Source organism: Tetrao urogallus, assembly GCF_951394365.1.
Source record: "Tetrao urogallus genome assembly, chromosome: 26".
In the NCBI taxonomy this organism is placed as follows: domain Eukaryota; kingdom Metazoa; phylum Chordata; class Aves; order Galliformes; family Phasianidae; genus Tetrao; species Tetrao urogallus.
Genome location: NC_136839.1, coordinates 2,780,358 through 2,799,170, shown reverse-complemented (window position 1 = coordinate 2,799,170; position 18,813 = coordinate 2,780,358). Strand labels below are relative to the sequence as shown.

The window sequence follows — 18,813 nt, the reverse complement described above, 5'->3', positions numbered from 1 at the left end:
TCCCTCCCGTATTGGGATCCCCCCCCCTATATCTGCACACCACTGTGCCGTAAACCTTTGGCAAATGGTCTGTGTACCTCAGAATAGGAAATAGTGTAATCCGTTCCTCTCCTGTGCACTCAGCCAAGAAATAGCACCGTGCTTGTTACCAGGATGCAGCTCGTGATGAGTTTCTCCAAGCAGATGATGCGTGTGCCTGCGTTCTGAAACCAGCTGCTTTCTTATTTCGGCGTCGGCTTTTTTAGTAATCCAAAGAAGCAGCCTTAAAATATCAGCTCATTGCACTGTGAAATGGAATGGGAAAACAAATTAACTCCCACTAATTGGACATCATATTTTGACCAGATTGGGGGAAAGGAGGGATCCTGATTTCATAGAGTTGTAGAATAGGTGGAGTGGACTTTCAAGGGTCCTCTGGTGCAGCTGCCCTGCACTGAGCAGGGATGCCCACAGCTCTGAGCCCCCCCAGCCTCACCTTGGGGTCTGCCTGGATCCCCCCCACCTCTCTGGTCAAGATTCCCAGCATTGACTCAGTTATATACCTTTATTAAACCAGATGTTTAGGTTCCCAAAAGGTGCTGTGTTGTAACCAAGTGCTGCTTGACACAGGTTGGGGATGTCTGCTGTAGAAATCCTCGTGTCCCTTGGGATCCATGGGGTCTGCTCTGTGTCCCTCCCCATATAGAGGGGGCAGGGTGCCTGATATCCCTGCAGCCCACTGATGGCACAGAGAGAGCCATGCAGCCATTAAGTTTGGAGAAGACCTGTGAGATCATCCATCCTGCCAGCCCATCCCTGCCGTGCCCACCCTCCTCCATCCTCCCAATCTGAGCTCTAGAATCGTGTTCCTGCCTCGGGCAGGTTGTTGGGGCAGAGGCGTGGAAGTGGGATGGGAATTTGGGGACGGATTAAAGCATCCTACAAAGCTTTCCTTGGCACAGCAGCAGGGATGCAGCTCGGTGCCCACTGGGGCTGCTCCGGAGCAGGCAGATTCCGGCCACCCACGTCACACGCAGGCAGGTTGCATAAGTGGATGAGAATAACTTCACGTTGTCTTCTAGTAAAGGGGATTGCTTTGCAGCACATATGGACTTGCTGTTGTCTTGTACCATATCTGTTAGAAGGCATTTGTGCTTGTATAAATAGGTTGCTGTGATGAAATATGCTTGCTGATGGCCAGGTACCCGGCTCTGCTATGCAGTAACCACCTAAACATTGCACATTTGATTTATTTATCATAGAATCATGGAATGGTTTGGATTGGAAGGGACCTTTAAGGTCATCTCATTCCAATTCCTCTGCTATAGGCAGGGACACATTTATGTGCCCATGTTTAAAGTACTGCTTTCGTGGTTGCATCAAGCATGCTTAGCTTGCAGTGTGGCTGTTGGCTTCAAGAGGAAATAAAGAACCTGTTCCTTCTCCAAATCCCCACCTGTAGGTGATTTATGATTGGCAATTCTGTGTGTTCTGCTGGCTCAGTGGGAGCACTGGGCATTGCTGTGGGTGACACCAGGATGCTGCACTGTGCACAGTGAGCAGCAGGAGTGCAGGAGCTGCTGCTTTCGTGGGGTTCTGGTGTTGGCTCAGAATCCTGGGAGCTTCTGCATTGGATTTTGCTCTTTTCTGTGTTGGTAAACACCAAGGTGAGGAGCTTTGTTCTGGGGAATAGAGCAATCCCTGTAGCTGCTGCCAACAAAGAAACGGGGATCCAAAATAGTTTGCTATCAGCTGCACAGCTGTGTGTGCAAGCTGCTGTAATGAAAGGCCTGCCTTTGTCACCCAAACCAACTGCCTTAGTTTTAGCATAGCAAACATTCGAATGACTGGCACATCCATAAATTTAAATCACTTCACCTGTTGCATATTTTCACTGCATTGTAATTTCTGTCAGCCCATCCACTGTGCAGTCCTGTTTGCTGAGCTGCTCTGTTTGCGAGGGTGGATGCTGACAGGACAAGGGGAAATGGTTTTAAAGTGAGACGGGGAGGTTTAGGTTGGATATTAGGAGGAAGTTTTTGAGCCAGAGGGTGGTGAGGCACTGGCACAGGTTGCCCAAGGAGGCTGTGGATGCCCCATCCCTGCAGGCATTCAAGGCCAGGCTGGATGTGGCTCTGGGCAGCCTGGGCTGCTGGTTGGTGACCTGCACACAGCAGGGGGTTGGAACTGGATGAGCACTGTGCTCCTTTTCAACCCAGGCCATTATATCCTTCTGTGATGCAGCACCACACTGACTTGCCAGATCCTGTGTTCATGTCAGCAGTTCTCGATGGAAATGGAAATGGAAAGAAGAGCTGTGCAAAAAACCAGAGGATCTCACAGTCTGTGCAGCTCGCTTTGCTGTTAGGAGCAGTTGTGCTGCATGTGCATCTTTCTTTGGGAGAAATCACCAATGAAATGTTCAGCACTGTTTTCTTGCAGTGCCCTGAGGTGAGTGAAGCTGTGTTCAGTGCTCCATTCGCTTCCCACAGCCCAACCTGATCAATGTGTGAGATGGAAACCCCAAATGCTAAAGCAGAAGTGCATTGCTGGGGCAGTGCAGTGACACCCTTGGAAGCCTTGGAAGGAGGAAGGGAATCTGTTTGGAGCACGTTCACGTCCCAAGGAAAGCTGGGAATTAGTTTTTCCTTTCTTTGTTCCTCCTCAGCTCTGTTCTACAGCCGCTTCCTACAGAGAAGAGGAAAACGTGTTTCCTTCGGTTTCTGTTTGCTCCTAATTTCTCCTGTGGAAACCAATGTGGAAATCCAAGCACTGTGCATCCACAGCTCAGTCTTTAGCTCGGGATAACGGGCACACGGCCTTCCTCCAAGCAGCAATTTCATGGCATTACCCTTCATTTGATCACAGGGACCGAATGCTTCGCTTCTTTCTTTGGAACTCCCTTTGCTGTGTATCCAGGTCACCTTGGACAGCTGTGCTCATTTTTGGCCCCCGAGCTGCTGAGAGCTGCCAGGGGCTGAACGGCAGCACCACATCTCAGTGAGCGCTGTGCTCTCATCTGGTTTAAATCTAACTTTTAATGAAGCAAAACTGTCAGGAAAGGGGAGGAGGGAGGTGAGGAACGTTTCTGCAGCAGCGCCGCTCCCGTTTCTGCCATTCAGAGGATTCCGTGGGTTTTTGAGCAGAACGCATGTGGGCTGAAAATGCTGACGGCGTGATCGCATCCCGGAGTCCCAGGTCTTCATCCATTGTTTCTGTAGTTTAACAGGAATTAGAAACAGCACCGAATATACAGGGATGGCTGCAGGCCTCCGTTTGGGAAGCTGAAGTGAGCGCTGCTGGCTTCTGCCTCATCTTTCCTCTTCCCTCTGAGTGCTGCAGGGAACACGCATGGAATTTGTACTCAGAGCTGATTCAGAAGATACTGAGAAGGGGAATTTTAGATGGGAAATGACGTGGAGAACTGCTGCTGTGACACAGCTCTGAGCCTCAGAACCCACCTCCTGGGTTTGGATGGGAAGATGAAAGCGCCATCCGCTCCTCCTGCGCTGTTGGTGCATGAGATGCTGCTCCTCAAATCTGTTTCCCCTGTGGAGATAAAGGCTTTTTTTGGTAGTCCACGTTGGAGATAAATTTATCAACAGGGAAAGAAGGATCCTTTCATAGAATCATAGCATCTTTTGAGTTGGAAGGGACCTTTACAGGTCATCTTGTCTCACTCCTCTGCGTTGAACAGGGACATCTACAGCTCCATCAGGTGCTCAGAGCCTGGTCCAGCCTGACCTTCTTCCCTTCCTCTGACATCCCTTCCCCTTCTTCTTTTCCTTCCCCTTCTTCTTTTCCTTTCCCTTCTTCTTTTCCTTCCCTCTCCATAAAACAGAAGGATGTTACCCTGCAATTTCATTATTTTAAGTCACACTTTTTAAAACCTGGCCGATCTCTAAGTTCCCCCTCTGCAGTGCTGGTTACTGCTGGCTGCTTTATTCGTGCCACAGCAGAAGGAACCACACGCTGCCTGCTTTCCCCTTCCTGTGATTCGTCCATCAGCAGAACCAGGAGCTGTGTGGGAGCAGAGGAGCCCACACTGGGAGCAGTCCAGGAATGCACCTTGTTGAAGTTTCCTCTCCAGAGGGCTGCTCTGCCTGTGCCCATCACGGCCTCCTTTGGGCAGGTTGTTTTTGGAGAGAGCCTGTGCATTTGAGGGATTGCTTTCCACCATACGTGATGTATGGGATAATACAGCTCTGCCATACCCACGTGCAAAACTCAGCTCCTCTTCATCTGCACTGGTAGCAGGGGATTGCAGCTCCCTGCTCATGGTGATCCTTCACTGTCCCTCACCTGTGCTGGAAGCAACGTGCTGCTGTGGGGTTTATGCATGGAGGTGTGCAAACCGTAATCAGAGTGCAGAGTTAATTAGTGCAGATCCACTGAAACCCACAGCGCTTTTTTCCATCGGGTCATGCAGTGCTCAGAGCTCTTTTCTATGTGAATTGTTCCTGTCAGAGCAAAACTAAGCTTAGTCAGTGGAGCCTTTTGGTGATCCATGGTAATTTCCTTTTCTCAGTGCCTTTCCATTTAAAGAAAACTTTTTTCTTTTTTTTAATTAGAATGCTAACTCATCTATACATTACATGGCAGAGAGAATGCAGGAGAATTAGGGTGCTCAGCAAGCTGAAGCAGAGCACAGTGCTAATGGAGATGGAATGATTATTCGGAAGGAATACAGGCGTGCTGGTTTTGTTCTGTTTTTATTTGGTAGCTTCATTCCAGATCTCTGCTTTTGTCCTAAGTTCATCTTTGGTTTCATGTGCTGTTCAGTTCACACCTTGCTGTTCTGGACACTGGTCGTGGGTGATGTTGTGACGTTTGGTGGCTTTGTGAATATTGGGGAGAATTGTTGTGCCAAGAGGAAGAAACAGGACATCAGTGCCCTGGTGGAAGGCAGCCCATTGCTGCACAAAGTTCATCAGTAAGGCAGCTTATTAAGCTTGCAACTGCTGACACTGTGATGGTTTTGCATCATGTGGTGGAATCCTGTCCTGGTATGGCCATCACTTCCCTTGAAGAGGAAAAACTCCTCTCAAAGTCAAGCAAGATTTTGTTTGCACCGAGGAAAGGGTTTGAGGTTTTGTTCTGGTATATTGCTTTGAATAACTTCTCTTGCTCTTCTCATGGAGGTTCTGCAGCAGCAGCAAGGCTGTTCCTGTATGATGCAATGCTGTGTGTGCCATTGGGTCCTTGGCAACAGGGCTGTCCTGCAGAGCGCACGTGCAGTGTTGGCTGGATGTTGTCTGCCTTGACTTCAGCAAGGCTTTTGGTACCATATCCCAAGACATCCTGGTAAGGAAGCTGTGGGGTAGATGAGAGGACAGAGAGGTGAGCTGAGAGCTGTCTGAGCTCAGAGGGCACATATCAGTACAGTTGGATGTGAGCTGCTGGAGAGGAGCTCTGCAGAGGAGGACCTGGGGGTCCTGGTGGGTGACAGGTTGTCCAGAGCCAGCAGTGTGCCCTGGTGGCCAAGAAGGCCAATGGGATCCTGGGGTGCATGAAAGGGAGTGTGGGCAGCAGGGCAATGGAGGTGATCCTCCCCTCTGCTCTGCCCTGGTCAGGCCTCATCTGGAGTACTGCATCCAGTTGTGGGTTCCCCAGTACAAAACAGACAGGGATCTCTTGGAGAAGACCAGCAGAGAGGGCATGAAGATGATGCAGGGCCTGGAGCATCTCCTTTGAGGAAAGGCTGAGCGACCTGGGGCTGTTCAGACATGAGAAAAGAAGACTGAGAAGGAATCTTAAGAAATGTTTACAAATATCTTATGTGTGAGAGTGGAAGGGACATGGCCAACCTGTTCTCAGCAGTCTGTGGGGACAGAACAAGGGGAAATGGCCGCAAACTGGAGCATAGGAAGTTCTGCAACAATATGCAGAAGAACTTCTTCACAGTGAGGGTGATGGAGCACTGGGATGGGCTGCTCAGGGAGCTGGTGGGGTCTCCTTCTCTGGAAATATTCCAGACCTGTCTGGATGCTGACATGTGCAGCCTGCTGCAGGGAGCTGCTTGGGCAGGGGGTTGGATTCACTGAGCTCAGGAGGTTCCTTCCAACCCCTGCAGTTCTGTGACTCTGAAGGATCAGCCCCAGCAGGTGGAGGTGTGGAATGGTGCAGATCACTTCTCTGTGCTTTGTTCAGGGTTATGCTGCATGGCGAGCACTGATGGTGTGATTCTGGCCATAAGGTTTTGCTGTGCTCGTGGGGGGTGTTCAGGATGTCAGCAGGCTCTTTGGTTTTGTACCTCAGCTGTAGGCACAGAACCTTCAGTGCCAGCCCAGTTGTGGTTATTAACATCTCCGACCGTGAGAAGAGCTTCTTTTCAGAGGAACATTGCTTGGTTGGCACAGCAGAGGTCTGTGGCTCTGATGTGAGCCTGGAACAATGAAATAGGGACGTGCTATTCCAGTTACAAGGATGACTGCTAGTGAGGCTGCAGTGAGGCAGCTGGACCAAGCCCCATTGGCAGAGCTGCAGCTTCACGTGAAATGTTAGCAGCTGGCTCTGAGCAGGATGATGGTTCCCAGCACCTTTCTGACCCGGGTAGCAATCCCTCCAAAACCATTGCATTTATATGGCACCTGGCTGTTAGCTTGTAGCACGGGAGGTGCATGAGAGCAAAGCCCATCCCGAGGTTCAGCCCCATTATTGGTGTTCAGGGCAGGAGGACTGTGATGTGAGTGGTGCACAGGAGGGCTGCCAGGCTGAGCAGTGCAGGCAGGAGTTGGGAGAGCAGCTTTTCAAGTTGGCCTTTCACTTCAATGGGCAGTGAGTGCAGCTGGGAAGCGCATCGCCGTCACCTGCACACAGCTTACAGCCCAGCTTATTTCTCCGGTCTGGCAGAAATACCCATTGAAAAACGTGGTGCTGAAGATGTTTTAGAAATCATTGCTTCACTACCAGCAAAAGGGGCACAGCACTTTGTCACTGCATTTCAGAGCTCAGTTCAATCCAGTGCTGTTTTTGTGTGATGCCGGTGCTGTTTTGCTCTGGGGCACTTTGACTTTCCCAGCTCTTCCTTTCATTCCTTTGAATCGTTTCTGGATTTGCAAGGATGGAAGTGAAGCACTCGGGTCCTCTCCTTCTGGGCAGCGTTGGTTTCCATCTGATCATCCACAGGGAGTGCAGCACCTGTGGGATCAGACGTTTGCAGTGCTTCAAAATGGGTTTATTTTCATTGCTCTGCAGAGGAAGCAATCACTGAATACAGAATTTGTGTATTCATTTCAGTGTTTTGGAGTTCAATACCTGAAACCCCAGCAGGCTCTGCGTCCCTCTATGCCATCTTAGTCCTTTACATGGCAGAGTGCAGTCCTGTTTGCTTCCTATAAAAGATGGGTTAAAGTGGGAAGGAAACAGGGAAGTGCTTGTGAGCATGAGGAGCTGCTGCAGCCCCGCATACTCTGAAGGCTGCAGCCTGCAAGTTTGAATCAGAGCCATCTCCTTTGTAAAGAATGCAGATAATGCTTTTTTTTTCTTTTTTTTCAGCAGAAAAGAAAAAAAAAAAAAGGGGGGGTGAGGGGGGTAACCTGATCTGAGTCTGACAGTGTCATTAAGTGCTTCCATCTGTTGCTCGCTGTTTCCCTTATTCATGAGCCCTCTCTCTCTCTCCCCCTCCTTCTCCTTAGCCCCTCTGAGGAAAGCAAAGTTTGTTGAGAGCCCTCGCATCCCCGAGTCTGAGCTTGGCTCACCAACACTCTCTTCAGCACAGAAACTGGACGTGGATGCATACTGCCCTGGTAAGCTGCATGCAGAGGTGCTGCATTTGGAGAGGGACTGCAGCTCCGGCCAGAAGGAGCGCTGCATGTAGTGCAGCTCTGTTTGATGGTGCTGGCTGGGAGCTGCACAGCCCCATTGAGCAGCTCCATGCATTCGTTTCTCACTGCTGCCCATTCACACCTGCTGTTTGCTGTGTGCTGCAGGTGAGAGCTGCACGGCTGCCCCCCCCGGGGCAACGTAGGAGACGGGGAGTATGGAGTACAGGAGGTGAAGGTGATCCAGTTCGCTTGAAATTTCATTTTTCATGCTGGCTCTTGGAAGGGCTGGAATGAGAACACGTTTCACAGCTATCATTGCACAGTGTTGTGTGATCTCGTTGAGCCTACACCCAAAAACATTGCAGATGGTGAGAGCCTATGGGCTGTTTGTGGCCAGGGGAGCTGTGTGAGCAGTGCTTGGGGTGCAGGCTTTCTTCAGTGTTTGAGACTGGCTTCTTAGATAAAAAAGCAATCTCTGTGCTTGGAAGTGCCTCCTCCAGGCCGGAGCTGCTATGAAAAGGGCTCTTCCTTTGTCAAGGATCATGAAATACTTAAAATTTTGCCATCGCAGCCCTTTCTTCTTCCAACTGAATTCCTTCTACTCCTGTGTTCGTAACTGTAGTAATTATAACTTGTTATGATTGGACCTGCAGACAATTAGAGTTGTAAATGTGGCTTAAAAGCAGAAATCCTGCATTCCTCACTCATGGCATCTCTCCCAGGTGTGTTTCGTCCTTCTGCCCCAGCTCCATGTGCCTGTGGTTTGGGGGTGGGCATCCTCCTATCACACACACAGCCCTGGGTGCTGATGGTGGCATTTCGTATTGTTTCTCTTTTTTTTGCCTTTTGATCTCCACTCACTGCCAGGGGAGTGACGTTAAAGGGGATGTGGGATTTCCTCGTGCTTTGAGGTGTCACTGAAGAAACATGAGGGAAAAAAGAAGGGAGAGGAAGAGAGTGAGTTGCCATAGGGCGTGCTGCTGGGCAGAGCTTAGGTGGTGGCATGGCTGACACTGGGAGGGAACATTCCTGGCAACCCTGGGAGAATGGTGAAAGGAATCATCTGGGGAAGGATTTCTGGAGCTGTTCCTGGAGAAAAGGTTTGCAGTGCACAGGGATCCTCCTGTAGTCATAGACTCATAGAGTCATTATGTTGGGAAAGGCCAAGACCGGGTTGGATGGGGCCCTGAGCAACCAGATCCAGACCCAGATCTGTAGGTTGGTGGCCCTGTGTGGCAGGGTGTTGGGACCTGGTGACCCTTGGGGTCCCTTCCAACCCAAGCCAGTGTATGAGGACCATTAGGATCACCAAATCCAGCCATTGACCCATCACCACCATGCCCACCAGCCTTGTGTGAGGAGAAGGGGGAGAACAGAGATCTGGACAACGCGTGAAGAATGGCTGCCTCTGAATGTAGGTGATGTCCAGCTGCAGTGAAAGGGTGGAGGAAAGGGCCTCAATTTCATCTGGGACTGTGGCAAAGCCAGCAGGCAGCACCCAGCATTGGTTCTCCAAGGAATTCCAGCTCCTTTCCTTATATCTGGTCTTGCTTTGTCCTGCTCTGTGGTGCGTGCATCCTGCAGGGGTGTTTGTGGTGTCAACCTGAGCATCTCCAGGAACGGGATCAGGAGGAGCAAGGCTCAGAGTTGAAGGAAATAAAAAAGGTTGGAGGTGTGCAGGATCTGAGTGGGGGGTGGAGGGCTTTGCAAAATGATCCCTGACAAGTCATGTCATTAATTGCACACTTAAAGGCAGTTTAAAGCACTCAGTAGAGATGAGAACATTTTCTGCTCTCCTTATAGGAGTGATTGCTTCAGCTCGAGGTGCCCGAAGATGAAGTTTTGCTCAATGCTGTCTGTGTTAAAGCTGAGGATGATTTCAGCAGGGAAGGGTTCCTTTGCTGTGCTGCGGTGTGAATTGGTGCCTGTAATAATGCACACTCACTGCTGGAAATGCGGAAGGAGCAGAAGGGGCTGGATGGCATCAGAGGGAGCTGCTGATGGGGAGGGCATAGCTGAGACTGGAAACTGTTCTGCTCATCGTTAGGCTCTGTGCTGCTGGTCGTGCTGAGTTCTGGAGGGTGAATTTTGGTTCAAGTGAAAGCAGCCATTGCCCCACGTCCTACAGTGGTTTCGTTTCAGGTGGCAGAAAGGTTCTGTGGCTTCAAGAAAGACATTTCTCAGTGCTATTTGTGTACATGTTGCTGTGACTGCACGGCCATTAGAGGTAACCCTGCCCTTCTGGGCATCCAGGTGGTGAAGGAGCTGCTGCCTCCTGGCTTGGTGCTGCTGCTCTTTGTCCTCCTTCTCTTGTTTAAGCCTGGCATCTCAGTTTGATCTCTTAAGTGCTGTAGGGCTGTGCTGAAAGTGCTTTGAGACAGATGGATGGTGCTTTCAGGGAATGGCCTTTCCTCTTAGATCTGAGGCGGTGGTTGCATTTTGTGTGATTTATTGCCTTGTCATTGGGCTTCAAAGGCCAAACGTGTTCTGACGTTACCTTTTAATGGGATTAAATCCTTCTGCAGAAGAAGCAGTTGGTGACTGTCTGCTTGCCTGGGGTGTCTCCTTCCGTTCCATGAAGTGGGGCCCCCTCACAGTGCCAGGGACAGTGAGGGCTGACCTGGGGGCTTCCCACTGCCGTGTTGTTCATGGCCATCCCGTTGCTCCTTTCTCTTTTGCACCACACAGGCTGACACCTGCTTCCTTTTGCTTCTTTCTTTTCATCGTGTAAAAGTGTGGGTTTTTCACTTTACACACACACGAACTTCTGTCAAACACCAACAGGGCACCTCTTCTGCAGGAGTCAGAGCTGCACTTGGAGGTTTCGTGATGAAAGCATAGGAAATAAGTGAAACAAAAAGCTCCAAACGAAACATCAGACAGCAGGATGTGTTTCCAACCTGTCACATCAGATGGTGATGGACTGGGAGGAAGGCTGGGAATGATCAAACCGACCGTGGCCTGACAAATGCTGTTACTGGGAGCCCTGCATCTGGCCCAGCGTTCTCCAGCCCACTGACCTGGAGGGAATGGGAAATCATTGCAATCAGCCCTAATTGCAGCAATTGTGGCCATTCCCTGCCTGGTTGCTATGGGAGCCATTGATGTCTTTCAGGCTCCTCTTGGGAGGACAGCACTGTTTTCTGTTGTGCTTTGAGGTAGGAAGAAACTCAAAGTAAACCAGGCTGAGATTTTGCCATCAGGACATGCGTAGAGGTCACAGAACCATTGCTGTTGGAGAAGGGCTTCAGGATCACCAGGTCCAACCATCAGCCCGTGGCCACTGCGTCCCTCCACAGAACCACAGAATCACAGAATGGCCAGGGTAGGAAGGGACCTCAAGGATCATGAAGCTCCAACCCCCTGCCACACGCAGGGCCACCAACCTCCCCATTTCATACCAGCCCAGGCTGCCCAGGGCCCCATCCAACCTGGCCTTGAACACCTCCAGGGATGGACGGGGCATCCACAGCCTCTCTGGGCAGCTGTTCCAGCACCTCACCACTCTCAGAGTAAAGAACTTCCCCCTGACAACCAACCTCCATCTGCCCTCCCGCAATTTCAAACCATTTCCCCTTGTCCTGCTGTTATCTCCCCTTTCACAGAGTTGATTCCCCTCCTGTTTGCAGGCTCCCTTTAGGCACTGCAGGCTGCAGTGAGGTCACCCCACAGCCTTCTTTTCTCCAGGCTGAACAACCCAGCTCCCTCAGCCTGTCTTTGTATGGAGGTGCTCCAGCCCTGATGTCCTCCAGCATCCCAGAGGAGCATCATTTTGGGATCAGCTGCAGACCGCTCACCGCTGGGTGTCGATGGGCTTCTGTGGCAACTGAAGGTGCAAACAGGGGTTTATGGAATGAGCCTTTGTTTCGTCAAAGTGCCTGAGGGCAGAGCTGGAAATAGCAGGGATTGCAGGTACTGCTGCCGTCTGTTTTGGCTGTTATGTGAGCTGAGATGACACAGTACTCTGGAAGCTTCCTGATGTGATCTACAAACCACTGGCTTTCCTTTGTAACCTAGAGATTGGTTTCCTCTCTCTGGAGAGCAAACAAAAAGACTTATGGTGGTGGTCCAGAAGTGAAGTGTAGGAGAGGTCCAGCTCCAAAGCACCACGTGGCTGCAGGACAGGAGCTGGGAGGTGCTTGTGGCACACTGCTGCTATTGGTTCTGAAACCATCAGTGATGAGCCCATCAGGATCAATGCAAAGCCCTCTTTTTCACATCTGAGCCCATGTGATGCTCCGTACCACACTTCCCTGCAAGCAGGCAGAACCAGGGGCCTTTGCTGTACTGTGTGCTCAGTTGTGGCCTTGCTGATGGGCAGAGACGAGGTCACACTTCACCTTCAGAGTTCATGGTGGGAATATAAGGATGCTAAAGAAGAAAAAGGAAGGGGCAGTGATGTAGGTGGGGCTCTTGGTCATCACCTTGCCAATTAGTCATCCTTTTTTCCTCGCAACTTGGATATTTCATAGAACCCTAGAATGGTTTGGGTCGGAAGGGACTTTAAGATCATCTTGTTCCAACCCCCTGCTACAGGCAGGGCACCTCTCTCTACACCAGGTTGCTCAAAGATGTATTTATTCCCAAAAACTTTACAATCTGGAGGAAGCGATCAATAATTCTGCTTTTGTTATGATTTTGGATGTGAGTTTTGGGGCAGTATTAGTTTTGCTGCAAGTTTCTATGGATGTAAGAAGTGAATGTTGGTTTTACCAGCTCTAAAGATAAGTGTGTTTCTGGAAAGCTGCTCCATTCTTTTACGAGCTTGGTTCCCATGTCCTAATGGTTGAATCAATCCAATGGATGCTTTTTTTCCCCCCTTAACCAAAATACACTTGAACTCCAGGGATGCTATGGAGAGCTTCTCATCAGTGAAAATATGTGGTGCTCTGAAAGCCGCTCTGCTGCTCTCTTACCAGTTGCCTTGACTTCCTACCACTCTTTAGGACTGCAAAACAAGGGCTTCTTTATTCTTTTCCAGTGGGAATATTGTTCCCAGTGCTGTAATTTGTTCTCATTGTCAGTATTCTGCCCATCCTGTCTGTTCCTTTCTCTTGGTCAGCGCAGCTGCATGCTTACCCTGCAGACAGGAGATGGCTTTGTGGTGTCCAGTTCACAGGGCAGACGTTTAGATATCAATATCACTGATGGTGTGACTCCTGATCACTGGAAAAATAATGGCTTGGAACCCAAACATGACAGTGTTGGCCAGCTGCTGGCTGGAAAGGGCAGATAACTGACAGCCTTGCTGGGCAGCATCCGTGATACTGACGTATCTTCCAGAGGTCTGCAGCTTACTGCATGCTCCAAAATTGCTGTTTGGGCCTGAAATTGCAGCAGGTTTCCCAAGCTTACTGTTGGATTCTCTTCTCTGTTTCCCAACCCAAAGAGATGTGAGATGTGGGGTTACCTCCCTGGTTCTCATCCTGCCGCCTGTCTGCTGACCTCACTGAATTACCTGGGTAAGGTTGCTGGTTGTGTGCTGCACAACCTGATTGTGCTGTGAGGATGCTGTTGTCACTTGGATTTGGCTTGTGGGAGGTCTTTGTTGGTGTGGCTTTACCTGCAGTGATGGCACAGCAACGCACGAGTGCTCCAAAGTGGTGCTGGGGACAACGGTTCCTCTCTGCTCTGTGGCAGAGGAGCACTCATCCCTGAGCCCATGCTCAGTTTGTGACAACTGTGGCCTTTTTTGATACGAGTTCAGGGATGGGTGCTTTGAGTGTCCTCATCTTTTCCCCATTCTCTTTTCTCTGGCATTTAAACAGGAGAGCAAATCCAAGAGAGTCCATCCCCAAATACAAGTGCAAAGGATTTCTTCAAACCCAGAGCATGACATACATTGGATTAGATTTTCTGGTAGCGTTGACGTTGCTTTTGCTGGCTGTCTGTGGCTCAGCTGGTTCCTAACTGACAAGTGACTTCCTTCTGGCAGTCTGATGCAGAGGCAGCAGGAGGGGCTGCTGGAAAACAGCTTTGGTTTGTGCTGCAAAGGAGAATTTCTCTTAAATTTCTCTATAGAACGAATGCTGTGCAACTCAGGCAAGGTTTGGACCTGGTCTTGCAATGAGGGAGAAGAGCAGTTTGTTGGGGAAGCACCTGGATAAAGCAACATGGGGTGGCCTTGAGCCGCTGCTGGAGCTCCGTGGTGTTCATCCTCGGCATTGTGGCAGCTCGAGGTCACAGCTTGGGAGTGACGTGGTTCCACAGGGCTGATTCCAGAGCAGTGCATCTGATGTAGCTTTCATCCCTCGCTGGAGAAGTTTTCTCTTCTTGATGCGAGCAAGAGAAAAGAAAAAGCCGTTCTGTTAATTCTGAGATGAGGGAGATACGCAGGAATGGTCAAGGGCATTTTCCAAATATAGCTCGATATATCCAGAATAATTTAAAGCAGATGTACATAATAATGGGACGGATTCAGGTCACATGTAAAGAGGGACGTCTGGATAAAACCCTACAGTTATGTAATAGAAGATCAAAATAATAAATGGCACCGTTTATTCCAGTGCTGTACAGGGGCTCACTCTGCATGCAACTGCTCTGTTCTCTCACTGCTTGTTGAAGAAGTTCTGATTTATCAGACAAATCAGTTTTATATTCAGGCAAATTCTAGACTGGGCACAACTGAGCAAACTGTTACCCACTTCTTGTAGTTTGACGCTCACTGGAATAGATTTCAGATGTAATTTCAGTTCCATTCAGGATCTGTTTTTGGAAGTGAGAATTTAACCATTACAGTAAAGATGTTCCGTGGAGTAAAGCCACACTTGGTTTCTCACAGAGGTGCCACCCCGCGTTGCAGATCTGGAAGAGGAGGCAGTGGTAACCATCCAACAAGTCACAGGATTGCAAAATATGTCATAAAGAAACCTCGTTCCATTTTAAGCAATTGCAGCTGAAATACGTGGCAGATTTCATTATAGGAATGGAAAGGATTGAAGGGAAACAGTATTTTACAGTGATAACGTTCAAAACCAGACATTTGGAGTGCTTTACTGAAAAGAGCAAAACTAATACACTGTGCTTAGGAAATTATAGATTTGATTTTTCAAGGAAATGTTATGAAGTTTATGAACTCCTCCTGGAGAAAGGAAAACAGAACTGCTCTGACGAGAAGCAAACCCCAGTGCCCCTGCTTTTGCCTGGAGCCTTCTGGTGATCCCTGGCCATGTTCCCAGCACAGGGCCACTGTCACGTCACTCATAGAAGCAGTGAACACCTTGAGTTGGAAGGGATCTGCAAGGATCATTGGGTCCAACTGGTGGCTCAGTGCCTACAAACCCGACTTGTGGATCAGTAACTACGAACCCAACTCCAGTTCAAGGCTCAGTACCTACAAACCCAACTGAATTCGTGGCTCTGTACCTCCATACCCAATTCATGGCTCAGTACCTATAAACCCAGCTCCAACTCATGGCTCTGTACCTCCAAACCCAATTCATGGCTCAGTACCTGCAAACCCAGCTCCAACTCATGGCTCTGTACCTCCAAACCCAATTCATGGCTCAGTACCTGCAAACCCAGCTCCAACTCATGGCTCTGTACCTCCAAACCCAATTCATGGCTCAGTACCTGCAAACCCAGCTCCAACTCATGGCTCTGTACCTCCAAACCCAATTCATGGCTCTGTACCTACAAACCCAACTCCAACTCATGGCTCTGTACCTACAAACCCAGCTCCAACTCATGGCTCAGTACCTACAAACCCAACTCCACCCAAAACCTTTTTGATGCAGGCAGGGTGACCTGAACTAGGCGCTGTATGGCACAAGTGGAAGAACTGCAAATTACTTCTGGAGCATTGAGAAAACTCCCTTTTTCTTTGAAGCTGGCTCCTGAGCGAGGCCAGGAATGATGCTGAGCGTTGTGGTCTGTCCTGGCACCCTGCTTTGGAATTGAGCTAAAACTTCTGATTTTGTTACACATGTAGGTTTTTTCTTTGCAGCCAGGAGACCAATGTAGTGTTGCTCCAGAGTTGAACCCTTCCAAAATACCCAGCGCCTGTGTAGGTGAGTTGTTGGGATCCACAAAATTGCTCCCAGCAGCCCTCATTCAGGTAATTCTGGGGTGAATCGCACAAGCGATGGGGCTTAGCTGAAATGGGTTCAGCTGTTGGAAAGGAAGGGGAATCAGAGGCATCCATTTGGTCGGTGTGCTCAGCTTGTAGTGCTCTCAGTCTCTGCACAAACTGTCTTACATCAGTGCGGGAGCTTTGATTTGCTTCTGTTGTGTAACACAGCAGCTGCCTGTCTGTCCTGAAGATGAAGGGTTGGAAGAAGCGAGCTGTTCTCCAGAAATGGGATTACCTCTTGCGTGTGGCCTTTTGCATAGTGCTCCTCTGCTTTCTGTTTTGAAGGTGCCTCTTATTTACGAAAAGGTCACCGTGAAAGAATCCAAATGTCTTATTTTTGGGTTCATTTGTTTTGGCAGCACAAAGCGAGGCAGCGTGTGTGCATTTTCCTTCCCCAAAACAATGCGTGTGCTGCTCAGACAAATTACCTCTCCTTCCTCTGAGCCCGACCTCTCCTGGTGCTGAGGGTATTAATAACAGATTGTTGGTTATGTTATGGGAAACGAGCAGATCCCTGCAGTGTGTTGGTGTTTCTTGCTGCCAGATTTGTGCTCCTGGAACCCATTGCACTGAAGTGTGCATGAAATGTGGCCACAGCATTGACTGCATTGTGCCTGCAGGGCTGGAGAGGTGATGCCCACCTTGCTGGAAGCATTGGGTCTCGCTGCCAGTAGGAGTCACAGACCTCTTGGAGCTGCTTGCTCTCTTCTTTTATACTCAGTTCAGACCAAAAACTGAAAGGTGGAGTGATCCAATCCAGTGGTGCTTTGCTAAAGCTCAGAGCTCTCTGCGCTTTGCAGTCGCTGTTGTAATAAAGCAGTGGATGGTTTGAGGCTGCCCAGGATGCTCTTGGATTCTCTCCGTGTTCATGCCCTGCACTGTGAGGAGGGGATTAGGGCTGCAGCCCTGGCAGGCAGCTCTCACCTGTCTGTGCCATGAAGGGGAGGGAGCTGGGCAGGGGCTGGAGCACAGCTTTCATAGGGAGCAGCTGGGGGAACTGGGATCATTCAGTGTGGAAAAGGGGAGGCACAAGGGGCACCACGCTGCTCCCCAGAGGAGGTTGTAGCATGGTGGGTTTGATCTCTGCTCCCAGTAACAGTGATAGGATGGGAGGCGATGGCCTGCAGTTGCACCAGAGAGGGTCCAGTTGGAGCAGTTTGTTCTGCAGAGTGATCAAGTGCTGGCATGGTCTGCCCAGAGAGCAGGGAGTCCCTGGAGGTGTTCAGAACCATGGAGACGTGGCACTGAGGGATGTAGCTATGGGCACAGTGGGGTGGGCTTGGACATGGGGGTCTCAGATAGTCTCAGAGGTCTTTTCCAGCCTTTGTGGTTCTGTAAGCTGGGCTAAGCTCATGACTTCATTTTAGGGACAAACAACAGTTTTGTGCCCGTGGGAGCAGTTATAGGGTTGGTGTGGGCAGGGTTACATCCAGCCCCAAAGGGGTGAGCCATGGCTCAGCTGCAGGAACCCATACCCAGCGTTGCTCCCCATGCATCTCTGCAGACACCACGTGTGACGGACTGCACAGTCAGCTGTTTGCTAATTTTAGGCCAGTACAGAGATCTGGGATAAATTCTAAAAGTCTGCTTTTAAAAAAAGCAGAGATAACCTTGGAAATCAAAGTCCGTATACTTCTCATTTTACGTAAAAATATCTGTTCTGAATTTGACTCCCTGAGATGGTAAATGCCCACAGCCCAGATGTGGGTGGTCAGCAGCTCAGGAAAATTGGGCCATCCATCTAAATTTGTCTCTGTCTTCAATCCATCCTATTCACTTCTGCGTGCTTTAAAGTGGTACAACAGGGATTCGGTGGCTTAGAAGACAGCTTCCATTCTCACGCTCCGTAATCCACTTTCCCCATGGTGAAGCTGCCATGGAAGCAGTGCTCCTGGAGCCAGCAGTGCTCACGAGCATTGACTTTGTTGCATGGAGGGGCCCCGGGGCTCCCGAGGGCTGTGGTGTGGGTGAAGCACCCAGAATTTGCAGGCAGCTCCCATGAGATGTGCACTGGGAGCTGGATGGGAGTTTCTGGGTGCAGCTGGCTTGCATTTACTGAAGGCTTGTACATAACCCTGATCTTCTGCTTGGTGGTGTTCAGTTACAGTTATCAGGGAGCTCTATATGAAGCTCCAGGCTGAGAGCTGCAGCAGCCTCGAGCCAGGATGCGGGAAAGGAGATGGGCTCTTTTCCAGATTGTACATGATCAGATGAATAATTAACTGTGGAGTCATTGCAAATCCTAATTAGCATCCTACAGCTGTGCCAAGCGCGGCGTTGCATTGGTGTGATGTGGGAAGAGGTTGACCTTCAGGCTTCGACTGCACTGCAGCAGCTGTGGTCAGTGGGGCAGAATGAGGCCTCACCATTGGGATGCCACAAGTCATTAAACAGCCTAAATTTTTGGCAGGAAAACTCGAGGAAACAATCATCTGGAATTTTGCCTTTTGATGTCATTTTTAAGCTTGGTGGGGGCTGGGAGGTGCTCTCACCTCTGTGTCACAGCCCAGACGATGCGCAAGGAAACCTCTCCAGAGCAGCACTTCCCATATAATCCTGAGCATGTCAGGAGCAGCAGATGACAGCATACAATGCTCGTGATTTTTCTGCCCTATCCTCTTAACCCCTGAGAAGTGCAGGTTTGCTGCTGAGCATCTCACGTAGCGCTTTAGGAGCAGCAGAAGTTGGCACATGCAGGTTTGAATTCACCACATCCAGGAAATCTTGCTTCCCAGTTGGGTTTCCTGTTGGTGGGGCAGGGAAAAGGAGGTGAATGTGTTGCTTCCACCTGAGGTGCAGAGAGCAAAACAAGCAATGAGAGCAGAAATAACAGCCGGAGTAAGAGTAAACATGCCTTCACAGCTGGGGGAATGAATAACCTACAATTAATGACCATCAAATAACATTAGCACGGATTTGAATGACGTGTGTAACCTGAAATCCTGGATACAGAAGTCACAGCATGGAAAGTTGGCTGCATTCTGTTGGTAAATGCAC

The 18,813-nt window shown here is 49.8% G+C and overlaps 1 protein-coding gene across 3 annotated transcripts in view; it reads left to right on the top strand.

Annotated features, from left to right (window-relative positions):
• TANC2 (tetratricopeptide repeat, ankyrin repeat and coiled-coil containing 2) overlaps positions 1 to 18,813 on the top strand; it is a gene marked incomplete at both ends in the record, with an annotated part of 120,677 nt that overhangs the window by 24,106 nt on the left and 77,758 nt on the right. The window contains one exon of one of the 3 annotated variants that reach the window (XM_079547128.1): positions 7,617 to 7,727. The exons of the other annotated variants lie outside the window; for them this stretch is intronic. Within the exon in view, the coding sequence (XP_079403254.1) occupies positions 7,617 to 7,727 (111 nt within the window). The remainder of the gene's footprint in view (positions 1 to 7,616; positions 7,728 to 18,813) is intronic. 3 annotated transcript variants of the gene reach the window in all.